Source organism: Myotis lucifugus, unplaced genomic scaffold (genome assembly GCF_000147115.1).
Source record: "Myotis lucifugus unplaced genomic scaffold, Myoluc2.0 scaffold_36, whole genome shotgun sequence".
Classification (NCBI taxonomy): Eukaryota; Metazoa; Chordata; class Mammalia; order Chiroptera; family Vespertilionidae; genus Myotis; species Myotis lucifugus.
In genome coordinates this window covers 5,139,803-5,154,530 of record NW_005871084.1, presented here as the reverse complement: position 1 = coordinate 5,154,530, position 14,728 = coordinate 5,139,803, and the positions used below count along the sequence as shown (strand labels likewise).

The window sequence follows — 14,728 nt, the reverse complement described above, 5'->3', positions numbered from 1 at the left end:
TTCAATGTGCACAAATTTGTGCACTGGGCCACTAGTAGAAAAATATCAGTTTTATGATCTAACCTGATATGTCTTTAAATAACTTTGTTTGCACTTCTTAAATGTGAAAGTATTCAGTTAAGGAGTATAGGAGATATAGTTAAGCAGTATATGTTCAATTTTGTGTTTAAATATATTTATTTCAGTAAGGTAATTGAGTTCTAATTATATTTCCTCAGTTTCTACATTCCATAAACTTAATGTCTTAGCTATAGATTTTTTCAGTTTGTGCAGTATTAGCAGTATTTCTCTTGTGGTAAAATAAGGACAGGGAAATGATAGAAAGAGAAAAGATAGGGGAACAAAAAGATATATGGTATAGGAAAAGAATGGCAAATAGGTTCAAAGTGTTTACTAAATTCGATTGTTGGTTAGGCTGTGCCTGGGGCTCTTTGATAGGCAGTTCTTGGGCTGTTTGACTCAGGCACAAAGCACCAGGATGGCTCTGCCTAGTCTGTTGTTTCTGCCATGAGTACTGGGGGGCTGAGCAGTGGGAGGCTGAGCACTTGGGGGGCTGAGTGATGGGACTCAAATTGCTGTGCCATTAATTACGCACATTTAGTTAGAATTTCTTTGTTAGCTAGAGTATTACACTTCTTCAAAATGATGTATTATCTGACTGTTATAAGTGTAGTTTGGCAATTGAAAACCAAATTTAACAATAAGCTATTTCTTGGAGGAATTCTGATAACCTGTAATAATACAATTTAGCTCAAGGTTAATGTCTTCCTTTCTTTTTTTATTTTCTCAATTTTCACCATCCTTTAATTTTCATCTAAGCAAGAAATGAAAAGAAAAAGAAAAAATATAATTGAAATGAAGAAACATTTTAAACCTAACCTTTTTTTTTTTCTCTTGCAGGTTGCTTTCTGATTCTAAACAGCTTGACATTTTAAGAAAAGCAAGATCTTATATAAAACAGGAAAATTATGATGAAGCAGTAAGTATGCAGGCCTTCTATATATATATAAAAGCCTGAACGACCAAAAGACCAGTCGCTATGATGCGCACTGACCACCAGGGGGCAGATGCTCAACGTGGGATGCCCCCTTATGGTCAGTGTGCTCCCACAGCGGGAGCACCACTCAGCTGACCAATGGGCACCAGATGCTGGGCTCAGGGCTGGCAAGTACAGCTGCAGCAGCACAAGCCTCTCCTGCCTCCACGGCAGTGCTACTGAGCAGGAGTGGTGCAGCGGCTGGCCCAGCCCGGGCTTGGGCTCCTCCCCGGCCATTTGCCGCTTCACACACTACTACATCCCTCAGGGGTTGTCGAAACTGGCAGTCCGACATCCCCCGAGGGGTCCCAGATTGCAAGAGGGCTCAGGCCAGGATGAGGGACCCCACCAGTGCACGAATTCGTGTACCGGGCCTCTAGTGTATATATAAATAGCTAATCACCACTTTGGGTGTGGAGAAGGGCACAGTGTGGCAATGGAGAGCAAGGTGGGCAGGCCAGGGAGCTTTCCTGAACCCTCAAGGAAAGGCTGACTTTCTTAAGTAGCTGCTTTAGCCCTGGACATACTTCTCTTACTTCAGATGGAATTATGGGTAGATGTTTTGGGGTTAGCATTGGAAATGAACAGTTGCTATTTTCTATAATGAAAACGTATAATCCAAGTTTCTGTCACCTTACTTATGCATAGCATTTTAGAATGTCATATATTTGTACATTTAGAATTATCAACACATTATCAGAAGTCTACTGATTCATATAGAAGCTCTGACTTCTCCCAGCTCCTACTACACTATGCTTTTCATTAATTTTCTCTTTGTTAAATGGTCATATAGTTTTAAAGTAGGAAAGAATTCTATTTTCAGTTTCTAAAATTGCCTATGTAATACCATGCATATCTAGTGCTTATTTTTCTCCTCTGAAATATTCATCTTATTTTAATGATGTTTTATGACTGATTTTGGTAATCTGAGAAAATAAAAAATAATATGCAGGTGGGCATGTTCATTATTTGGGACCTATATTAGAGAGCCTTTATTTCTTTCTTTAATCTGTCATCTGAAAATAATTTCTACAAAATGAAACATTTTAAATCTCTACACATTTACCTGGTAAGGTGCTCTTATCAATATTTAAAAATTCATTTTATTCAAGAATTTTTCTTGTACTTTGCAAAAAGATCCTTGAACAATTAAAATCTATTTTTGATTGTCTATAGTTACTCTGATTTTAGTAATTTTTCTTCCTTTGAAACTTAGGTTTTATATTCATCCCATGTGGCATGTTACATTTTTCTCTCTCCCTAGGTCTTCCTTTGCATGGAGCTGATTCATCTCTCATTGGAAGGATTGACCTATTATCACACTTATGACAGATTCTTTCTGGGCATCAATGTTCTGCTTGGTTTTGTGGGATGGGCATCTTATGCTTCTTTGTTGATTATCAAATCTCATTCCAGCCTTACCAGAGGTGTTAGTAAAGAAGTTAAGGTATGTTTAGAAAATATCATGACAATTTAGATGTTGGTGTAAAATCACCAACACTGAGCAAAGAAACTGAATAAACGCAACTATAATGAGTTCATACATTGTGTAAATTGTGCTAAGCTAACTCTTGTCTTTTATTTATTTTTTAAATATATTTTTATTGATTTCAAAGAGGAAGGGAGAGGGAGAGAGAGATAGAAACATCAATGATGAGAGAGAATCATTGACCAGCTGCCTCTTGCATGTGCCCACACTGGGGATTGAGTTTACAAACTGGGCATTTTGTTAAGCTCTTTACACAATCTTATTTAAGCATTACCAACCTTGATAAGTAGATATGGAATTATTGTTCCCATTTTATAGATGGGGTGAAATTAAGTCTTGGAAAAGTTTTGTACTTTGCTCATACTCATAGTCATACAGTGAGCAAGTGATAACACCCATGGGCCATCCATGGTGACTTTACATTGAGGAGCTCCTTGTTTGGCAGGTGGTTGGAATGGAGATATGACTGAATGAACCCACTGTGGATGGGCAATGGAGAGAGAAGCGTGAACAGCATGTCAAGTTGGAATTTGAATAGATAGGAGCATCTTTCCAAATAAAGATTAGGTCCCACAGTTTATTGTGGATTAAATGGGCTTTTATGAGCTAGTCACAGAACTCAGTCAACATTTATTAAATTATTAGTAAGGAGAAATATGTCTGAGTTCTGAGTGACTTATTTGCAAACAAACATTAGGAACATAGTCACTTTTAAACTGAGAATTGCCTTATTGCACCCATTCCATGCTATCCAGCTTTTTCTTCTGTACTGGGCTTCTCCAAGGACAGAAAAATGCATTTCTTAGATTAATCATCTAGTTGTAAAACCATTGAAAGAAATACATTTTCTTCACTTTATAAAATCTCTTAAAAACCTATCAATCAGTTAGCATGAGTTTGGAAGTGTTTCAATGTTTTGTTTGATTTTCAGAAACCAAGCCATCTCCTGCTGTGTAGTTTTGTGACTATTGGCATTTTAATGGCATTTTTTCTGCTGATTCAAGCCTGTCCCTGGACTTATTATGTGTATTGCTTGTTGCCAGTGCCTATATGGTATGCAGTTCTAAGAGAGTAAGTAACATATCTTGCTGTCTTGTTTTTCACTTCACTGTCAGATAAATCTGTATTTAAAATGCATTAGATTTCTGTAGCATAGTCATCAACCATATTTATAATACTCTCAAATCTCCAAACCCTCTCACTTCATTTATGACAGCATAAATGTTCCATATAAGTATTCTTTTTGTATTACCTTTTTAAAAAATTAATTTTAGAGAGGAAGGGAGGAGAGAGAAATATTGTGGTGTTGTTCCACTTATTTATAATTCATTGGTTGATTCTTTTATGTGCTCTGATCAGGGATCGAACCTACAACCTTGGCGTGTTGGGACAATGTTCCAACCAACTTAGCTACCTGGCTAGGGCGGGCTGCCTTTCTTTCTTTCTTTCTTTCTTTCTTTCTTTCTTTCTTTCTTTCTTTCTTTCTTTCTTTCTTTCTTTCTTTTTCTTCTTCATCTTTATTGCCTTAGGGAAGCATTGTCCTTGTTGCCTTCTTTGTGTATCTTTTATGAAAAAAATATGGAGTAAAAATAAAATGACTGTACTATGTTGACTATGCTATGCCTGGAGTAACCCATACTTTGAACTTGTCTTGTATATCTCAATTTCTAGTGTCTCTTCATGTTTCATAAAAAAAATTTGCACTTTTTTTCCTATGCATTTTGCCTCTCCTTTCTTAGCTATCAAGTAAAGCTGGATCAATGAAACTTTGTAATTAAATAAAATCTATTAAAGTGTGCATACAAGATTAGTGGATATTATTCGCATATGCTGTGGTTCTAAAATGCCTCCTCACAAGTTATACTTAAATGGGTTCTTATATTGTAGAAAACATCAGAGCTCGGGCAAGTTTCAAGTCCTTTAAAATAAAACCACTAATACGTTAGTCTGGTTTATGTTCACAGGCCTCAGAGTTTGTTGACATCTATATATGCACAATAACCTAGAATTTAAACTTAGTATCAGGCATCTAAGCATCCTCAGAGCAAACCAGACCCCACAAGCTGAGCAGGGAATGAGAGCCCAGAATAAGAGTATTTTCAGGGTTAGCCAGCATGTCTGTCCTGACACAATGTGTATTCTTGTTCTAATTTTTGTTAACTCCCGCTTTGACCACCTCTTCCATCCTTTAAAAACATTTAGTATTAAAAATATTAAAATGTTGAAAATATAAAAATTAGCCCTGGCCAGTGTGGCTCAGTTGGTTGGAGTTCGTCCTGTGCACTGAAGGGTCTCGGGTTTGTTTCCCATATGGGCACATACCCAGGTTGAGCATTTTATCCCCAGTCGGAGGCATGTACAGAGGGCAACCGATGAATGTTTCTCTCTCCCTCTCCCTTTCTCTCTATCTTAAGTCAATAGTCAATAAAAATTAAGTTTAAAATGTCAACATTTTAAAATATAAGGCAAAATGACACTGACAAAAGAATATACTGTTACTACTTCATTTGAAAGAAATGGGGTTGCTGGATATACATATGTAACTCAGATTTTTTTTCTAGTGTCATTTACTCTTTTAAAATTTTTAGAATGAACGGTTTTAACCTTGCAGAAAATTCTGTTTTACTCCCAAACCCCAAGGGGTTTTGCAAGGGTAAAACCTTTTGTTCTAAAAATTTTTAAAGAGTAAATGACACTAGAAAAAAATCTTCCAGATGATTTTATAAAATCATCTCTTGTCTCTCTGTGCTTATTCACTGTTATGAACAAAAGAAACATTCTTCTTTTGCCTGGTGTTAGCCTTTTTTTTCCTACTTGGCATCTTAATAGTTTTGATAACATTATGTAGCCCTTGTTTTAAATCAGCAAAAAGGTCATAAATCAAGTGATACTGACATTTTGTAATTACTTAATAATGCACTACAAATGCTAAAAAAAATTTCCAGTAATTAAATATCAAAAAGTACTCAAGTATATAATACATTTTAAATGGCTATGAATTAATATTTAATTATAATTACTATATAATTAGTGACATCTTAAAATGGGTTTGGAAAAGGTTATTTATCTCAGTAAAAAGTACAATTAAGATTTACTCTAACTAGATAAGAAAAACCTACCTTTATTTCATTAAGACAGTTGAGATTTCAAAATAAGATTAACCTTAGTGAATTAAAAATTATTTTCCAGTTTTTATTCACTTGGGTTCACTGTATTTTATTTCTGATATTATATCTGTAATTATATAAACACTAGAGGCCCAGTGCACGAAATCCATGCACTTGAGGGGGTGGGGGTCCCCTCAGCCTGGCCTGCGCCCTCTCTCAGTCCAGGACCCCTCAGGGGATGTCCACCTGATGGCTTAGGCCCAATCCTGCCGGGGCCTAAGCTGGCAGGCGGACATCCCTCTTGCAATCTGGGATCCCTCGCTCTTTACTACCCACCTGCTCGCAGCTCCTTAGTGCTGCCACAGAGGCGGGAGAGGCTCCCGTCACCACCACTGCACTCGCCAGCCGTGAACCCAGCTTCTAGCTGAGAGGCACTCCCCCTGTGGGAGCACACTGACCACCAGGGGGCAGCTCCTGCATTGAGCGTCTGCCTCCTGGTGGTCAGTGCGCATCACAGCAACCGGTCATTCTGGTCGTTCCACCATAATGGTTGCTTAGGCTTTTATTATATAGTCTAGAGCCATGGTCGGCAAACCGCGGCTCGTGAGCCACATGTGGCTCTTTGGCCCCTTGAGTGTGGCTCTTCCACAAGATACCAACTTCTGCGCATGGGCCACGAAGTTTCAATCGCACTGTATGTGTGCGCCCACACGTGGTATTTTGTGGAAGAGCCACACGCAAGGGGCCAAAGAGCCGCATGTGGCTCACGAGCCGTGGTTTGCCGAGCCGCAGTTTGCCGACCACTGGTCTAGAGGCCCGATGCATGAAATTCGTGCCAGGGGCTCGGCCCTCGCAGCTGCAGCGGCTTGCCTTGGCCCTTGCAGCCCTGGCTTTGTCTGGAAGGTCATCTGGAAGGACATTCAGAAGGTCGTTCGGCTGTCCAGTCTAATTAGCATTTTATGCTTTTATTATTATAGATGGGTATGGTTAAACTATGATCAAATAAGACTCATTTATTGTCACAATATTTTTTAAAACAAGCAATTTTTTGTGATCATTATCAAATTAACCCAGAAATTACAATTTTTACTGAAATACTTCTAGGTTTCAAAAAAAGATTTAGGTCAGTAAAGCCATTGAAACAAATCTATTAGAGATTCTCTTCATTTTAAAATAATTTGTGAATTACATATTTCCTGATTTATAGCTTTGTACAAAGTTTTTATTTTTTACTAAATATGGCCTAATTTTCAATTCAATATAGATAATCTTTTTATAAAAAATCTTGCTAAACAGATACCAAGTTATTCAAGACCTTGTCACGTCACTGTTGACCTTCCCCTCGCGTCATTTTGTTGGATACCTGTTAGCACTTGCCTTGGGAATTGAAGTATTAGTAAGTAATTTACCACATTACAGCATAGTCATCTCTTTCACATTTATGTAACTGCTTTAAAATGACCTCACTTTTTATTTCTTTTTTGGAACGTGTTACTAGGTTCTCAGTTTTTTCTACCGCTATATGCTTACTGCTGGACTTATTGTATTTGCGGGTTGGCCATTTACCACTCAGCTGTGGACACGAGCAAAGGTATACGTACTCTTTTTGACACTGGACAGTTAGTAGTTACTGGGTTTGACATGTGTTTAACTTGGGGAACTGTTCATTTTTAAAGAAAAGGGTGGAACATGTTTCTACATGAAAAGTCTGGTCCTTTTGACTGGAGGATGGAGGTTGCTTTAAGGTTTCAGTGATTGCATAGATTTTCATATCAAAATGAGCCTGTCATATGACGACTGAAATACTCAAGGAGCAGAGGAGCTGTGTCCTTCTTTGAAGTGCTTGCTAGATTGCTTTAGCCCCAAGTATCTGAATGATGGAGTAGCCGAGGAACTTCCCAGAGGAACGGCTAGACGATTGCTCTCTGAACTCAGATCACAGCTGTCACCTCCCTCCCAGCCCTGTGCCACCTCCATTCTTTTCTGGAGAAGCATATGTTCATGATGGATTATTTTAAAATATAATTATTCCTAAGTTTCTTCCTTCAACTAGATAGAGAATAGAGAATTATAATGTGCTTCTACAAGAAATACGCTCATTTCTATTTTGATACCTTTTTTTTTGTAATCCTCACCCGAGGGTATTTTTCCATTGATTTTTTTTTTTTTTTTTTTTTTTTTTTTTTTTTTTAGAGAGAGAGAGAGAGGAAAAGGCATAAATATCAACCTGAGAGAAACACAGGGCCTGGGCCAGGGAGGAGCCTGCAACCGAGGTACATGCTCTTGACCAGGTTGGAACCCAGGACCTTTTGGTCCATAGGCTGACGCTCTATCCACTGAGCCAAACCAAATGGCTAAAATGATACTTTTATATATACTGTATATATTTTTATTGATTTCAGAGAGGAAGGGAGAGGGAGAGAGAGATAGATACATCAATGATGAGAGAGAATCATTGATTGGCTGTCTCCTGCACGCCCCCTACTGGGGATCAAGCCCACAACTCAGGCACGTGCCCTTGACCGGAATGGAATCCGGGACCCTTCAGCCTGCTCTATCCACTGAGCCAAACCAGCGAGGGCCATTTTTGCTACTTTTTTATGGAGATAGTAAGAAGATAGAAATATCTTCTTTCCAGCCTCTAAGAACTAGTAAAATTCCTCAATGGGATTCTTGATCATTTTTGTCATAATCTAATTACAAAGGTGTTTTTGCTCATTTCCCTCCTGGGCTCAATCATTTGATTATGATTGCTGGCCAAATGGCTTACAGATATAATCAATATACAGTATAATGTAAATTGAAGGAAGCACTTGCCTTGAAATTTCAGGCCCAGGTTAAAGTCCTGTCTGTTTCATTTACTAATCATAGGTTGATACTACTTATACTTTAACATTTCTGAGGTCAGTTTCCTATCTGAAACTCTGTGAATAATATAACCTATCTCCCAGCTTATTGTGAGAATTATGAGATAACTAGAGGCCCGTTGCAGGAGGATTCCTGCAAGAATAGGGCTTCGCTCCCGTCTCTGCGGCTCCTACCCCGCTCTTCTCTGCGGCTCCTACCCCACCCGTCTCTGCAGTTCCTACCCTGCCCGTCTCTGCCGCTTCTCTCCCGCCCATCTCCGCTACCTCATCTCCGTTGCTTGGCTTCCTTCTACAGTGTCTTCAGTCTTCGCTCCCAGCCAGTATATGCAAATTAGCCACCATCTTTGTTGGCAGTTAATTTGCATATCATGCTGATTAGCCAATAGGAGGCGTAGCGAAGGTACGGTCAATTACCATATTTGTCTATTATTAGATAGGATACTCATATTATACCTATATACTACCTATTACATAACTGAAACTTTACAGACAGTAACTCCATTACTTTGTAAACAGATATAAGGCTTTGAATTTTCTCTTTGATTCACAGCCATATAGTCTGTGAAATATTGAAGACTGTTTTTTCTACCATATTTGCCTAAAAATAACTTTTTTTAATTGTTTTAGAGCATCTCACTGAGTTGGATTTTCTTCTGTTTGCTCTGGCGGTGTTCCCACTGATGCCTGTTGTAGGACGAAAGCCAGATATCTTTCTAGTGTATGAACAATATTTTTTAACTTACTTTCTTTCCAATACAATTATTTTTCTTAACACTATGAAATATGAACCTAATCTTGATCATAAGTTTAAAATTACACAAACAAACTAGATGTTAAAATATTAATGACTCTAGGAGTCATTGAAGCTCCCTGGGCTGCCTTTGGGCCTTCACAAGAATGACATTGTACCAAACACTGATAACTTAAAATACCACTCATAACTTAAAATACCACTCCCCCCATTTCCATCCCATCCCCCAAAAAGTTCAGAAGCTTTCTGTATCTTTGTATCAATGAAAAAGTCTTCTCTTGCCAAAACAAAAAGGTTTAAAAGCCATTGATGTCATCTCTGTCTTTGCTTATGAGCATGTCCACACTTTAAGTCTTAAAAAAATTAAATTCCTATTCTAATCTGAATGTACAGATCTCCATGGAAAGAAGCTATACTTTGACAACTTTCTCATTTTAATCTCTTTGACTGTTAGAAAATTCTATATACCTTTCTTGAATTCTCCATGCTACTACTATATTTATTTATTTTCTATATGTCCTAAATAAATCCATGAAATAATTGGTTACCTTTGCTTTTAACTTTACTTTTAAATTAGTATCAAGTAATCTATTGGCTGTGTGTGTGTGTGTATTTATGCATGTGCTTGACAAGCTAAATAATCATTATTTTATGTAACATTTCCTCTCTTTTCTAATTATATAATCATCTTTGTTACTTTCTTTAGAACTCTGTATAAATAATATTTTTAGCATTTTAACCTAATCTTTAATAGATGAGAGTATGTCTTTTTTAATTGAGGGAAAGTTAACTAAACAATATTTTTAAGTATGTGTTAATTTTAAAGTATGTGTATCTATTTTGCTACTTCATCTTGATTAAACCAAATGACTCAGATGTTCTCCATACAGTGTTTCTCAACCTGTGGGTCAAGAAAAATGAAAATACATCCTGCCTATCAGATATTTACATTGCAATTCATAACAGTAGCAAAATTACAAATAAGCAACGAAAATAATTTTATGATTGGGGGTCACCACAACATGAGGAACTGTATTAAAGGGTCACACTAGAATGTCTAATATTTTCATATGCTCTGTGTTCAGTCAGCATCTTAAGAAAATTTGAAATTGTGAATTGTGTTTTCAAACAGAATGGGTGCAGGCCTGCTGGTCCTTCTGCTGTCCCTGTTTGTTGTAACATCTCTCATAAAAACAAAAGATAGTTTTGTAAATGACAAGCTATTGTTACATCTATTACAGGTTAGTTACAGATTGTCACACTGTCTTATTACTAATGATATACCAAAAAGTATCTTACAGTTGTGTTTAATTACGTTGCTCTTAAGATGTCATCATGGTTAAGTTATCCAATACCTACCAGCTAAGAAGAGAGTTTTCTGTTTAAGTAATCACATGGAAATACATTTTCTAAAAGGTGTGAAATAACAAAGAGGTCAACAGAAGTCAGCTCAGAGATGCCCGAGAGCAGGTTAAGGAGACATAAGAAGCATCTGTACTGACCAAAAAGTTGACCTGAAAAGGCCTCCTCTAGACTGAGATTCTTGTCCTCATTTGAAGTGAAGGCAGCCTCTGAGTATGCTTATATGAAGAACTAGAGGCCCGGTGCATGAAATTCATGCACGGGGGTGGTGTGTGTCCCTCAGCCCAGCCTGCACCCTCTCCAATCTGGGATCCCTCTCACAATCCAGGACTGCTGGTTCCCAACTGCTCGCCTGCCTGATTGCCCCTAACCGCTTCTGCCTGCCAGCCTGATCACCCCCTAACCACTGTCCTGCCAGCCTGATCACCCCCTAACCACTGTCCTGCCAGCCTGATCGATGCCTAATTGCTCCCCTGCAGGCCTGGTCGCCCCCAACTGCCCTCCCCTGCTGGCCCAGTCACCCCTAACTTCCCTCCCCTGCCAGCCCGATTGCCCCTAACTGCCCTTCCCTGCCGGCCTGGTCCCCTCCAACTCCCCTCCCTTTCAGGCCTGGTCGCTCCCAACTGCCCTTCCAAGCTGGCCATCTTGTGCCGGCCATCTTGTGTCCACTTGGGGATGGCCATCCTGTGTGTTGGAGTGATGGTCAATTTGCTTATTACTCTTTTATTAGATAGGATTATTATATAGGATAGACAATTTAAGGCTTCAGTGGACACCCTAGGAGAAAATAAACTTCACCTTGGTTGGTGGCATTGGTGTGGTATAAAGAACTATGAACTTGATGTTTCAAAATTGAGTTAATTTTCAGTTACGTTGCTTTCTGCATGTGTGATTTTCAGTAATAGAACTTTAGTCTGTTTTTAATCTGTAGAGATAATATCTAATAGTGTTGTGAAAATTAGAGATTATAATATCATTCTGTAAAATGAAGCATTTTTGTAGATAGTGAAAACCACATTTTTTTCCTTTTAAACAATAAAAAAATTAAAATATACATCTAGAACACTGACCAAAAAAAACATATAAGTCTGCTCAAAAAATGTACTCAGAACAAAGCTGGGATGATGGAAAGTATTTCCAAGAACACTCTGAAATAAAAATATATGCAACCCTTCAAAGATGTCATTCTTGAACAACAACAGAGAACACATAAGAGAAGAAACATTTTGTCAAGGCTCCTATCAACCATTGGAGTGTATCTTTCATTTTAAATAGTACACTGACTGGCTTTTCTCTAAAGCCCGTAGCAGATTTGACGGAATTCACCAGTAATACTGAGTACTTTGGCAGAAGTGAATGTTTCTGAATCTTACTCTAGAGGAGCAAAGACTATCACGTGGAAATTGTAACAGACTTTGTTAGAAATTCTTTCTCATCAAAATTTCTCCCTAGATTTAGCATCCATTCATAAGTCTTTCCTAAGAATAAGGTAAATGTTACAAAATTCCTCTTTACATTAACTTTACTAATTTGCATCAATTCCTGAACTGTTTGCCATATTTTTCATTGATTCCAAGCTACGTATCTGAAATGAAAAAAATGTCTTAGAATTGAAAGGATCCTAGGATTGTGTCATAGCTTCATTGATAACACTTTTGTTGTTCTTCCTTCACTAAAAATATAAGTAACTTAAATATAGATCTAGGATTTGGTGGTGAGGATGCTAATCTGATCTCTAAGAGCATTTACTTTGTCCACAGCCATAAATTAGCTGATAACTTCTTATAGTAGCAATTGGTCCACTAGTTCAGGTGTCAGAAAACATTTCTCTAAAGAGCCAGATTGTGAAGATTTTAGGCTTTAGGGCCATGGAGAGTCTGTTGTAAATTTTCATCTCTACCTCTACAGTGCAAAGGGAGCTATAGGAAACACGTAAATGAATGGGAATGACTGTGATCCAATAATATAGTATTTCTAAACACAGGCCTCAGGCCTCTAAGCTGTAGTTTACCAACTAGTTTATGTTTATTCCCTGAATAATATTGTCCTCCTTATAGTCCCAGTAACAAGTGAATACTCAGGCCACAAGTACGTGTTGAATGAATAAGTGGATAGGACTATGGGTAAGAGCCAGAGGTGGGAGACACAACCACCTACACTAAACTCTATGCACTTCACCCTCTGCATTTCCATGATTTAGGTGAACTTCAAGGTTAATAATGAATACTTCTAGGTAGAAAGAGTGTGATAATGTATGCCAAAATACTCTTGCAGGTGTAAAATGCCTCATCGCATGCTTGTCAAGGATGACCTTTGCTTAGTGCAAGAGTTCTAACTCAGGCCTGGCCACAAGAAGGTGACCTGGTCCAATTTCCGTAGCAGTTTGGCCAGATTCCACTTATTCAAGCACTTTGTGAAGTGTTCTTATATAAATTAGTCTCTCACCACCTTCTCTTTATTTCCATGTGTTTTATTTGTTTTCAGATGCTGAGCACAGTGCTTTCCATGTGGGCTGTGTATAGCACCCATAATAGCCTTCTTAAGAAACAAGGACTTCCTCTTATTAATCAGGTGGTTAGCTGGATAATATTAGGTAAGAGGTCAATCAAACTACATGAGGTAATTTTACATCATCATAGTTTAAAATGGTCAATTTGCATCTATATTATTACTAAAAAACATAATTTTGTTGCAGGACAATAATAATAACCAGCTATTATTTTTATTGCTTATTGGCATTTGACAAAGAAAATTAGAACTTTTATGAACATTCATGTATTAACAACAATTACTTGCCCTAACCGGTTTGGCTCAGTGGATAGAGCGTTGGCCTGCGGACTCAAGGGTCCCAGGTTCGATTCCGGTCAAGGGCATGTACCTGGGTTGCGGGCACATCCCCAGTAGGGGGTGTGCAGGAGGCAGTTGATCGATGTTTCTCTCTCATCGATGTTTCTAACTCTCTATCCCTCTCCCTTCCTCTCTGTAAAAAATCAATAAAATATATATATATATATATATAAGAATTACTTGATAGACTATTTATGACATGATAATAAGGCTGTATATTTATTCATATCTGATAAAAACCTAAGTGCAGCCAGAAGAAAAAAACAGTATCTTTTATGGTTTCCCCCTCCCTTATGAATAATAAGGCATCTGTGACACTCTGAGACCATCAAATATCCTTGTCATCAAAATTTCTCCCTAGATTTAGCATGCAATTCATAAGTTTTTCCTCATATAGTCTTTGTCATGATGGCTTCAAAATGATTTTCTAGCTTTAACCCTCCTACTGCATTTACCAAAAGGCTCTCAGCACTCTTAAGAATCCTCCCTTCTTAAAATATGTATCAGGTAATGATAACCTTATTAGAACCACATATCTAAAAAAAATTAGAAGCTATTTATCCAAAAGTATTATAAATATAACTTGCATGGTCTTAAATTTTGCAGTGACTTGGCTTTGAACTCAGTACATATTGACTAGTGATAACAATAGCAGCTAACAGTTATTAAGCACCTACTGTATCCAAGACACTATGCTCAGGGAGTGTTTTACAGGTGAATTGTATTCAAACCTCACAACTTTTTATTTTATCTCTACTTGACAGATGGAAATTCTGCTCACATGTCCCATGGTTAACACTTAATAAGTGTTTCTGCCAGGGTTCTATCGCAGGTCATCTCTCTCCATACTCTGGAGTATTGAACTCCAGGCATATCGCCATCCTAACTAGAGGGATTACAAAGTTATGTACATTTCCATTCCCCTTCTCTTTTTATCTGTCCTCCCATTGAAGTAATTGCTTTCTTATGCTATGGGGAAAGATTACTCTCTCATATACAGTGAAGTCCTTTCTCCTCTCTATAATTTCTGAAGGAGCACACTACAACTCTCAATGAATATTTTGCAGTGGGAAAACTTGAAGGAGGAGGGGGAGTAAGTGGTCTTTTGCACTAAATGCCTAATTAGGAGAAGAGTTGCTGAATCTTGAATAATATATTTTATTATTTATAGAACATAAGTTATTCATTCAAGGGTTAATATTACAGTGAGTGAAGCTGACTATAAATTGAGAAAATCTGAGCCAAAAGTTGGTTAAAACAATAAGATAT

General features: G+C 37.8%; 1 protein-coding gene across 1 annotated transcript in view; it reads left to right on the top strand.

The window, feature by feature from the left end:
• PIGN (phosphatidylinositol glycan anchor biosynthesis class N) overlaps positions 1–14,728 on the top strand; it is a 75,765-nt gene that overhangs the window by 32,027 nt on the left and 29,010 nt on the right. Inside the window, 9 exon segments of the mRNA XM_014454428.2 lie at positions 901–979; positions 2,301–2,483; positions 3,457–3,596; positions 6,929–7,028; positions 7,131–7,223; positions 9,127–9,157; positions 9,160–9,217; positions 10,383–10,491; positions 13,097–13,205. Coding sequence (XP_014309914.1) covers positions 901–979; positions 2,301–2,483; positions 3,457–3,596; positions 6,929–7,028; positions 7,131–7,223; positions 9,127–9,157; positions 9,160–9,217; positions 10,383–10,491; positions 13,097–13,205 — 902 coding nt within the window.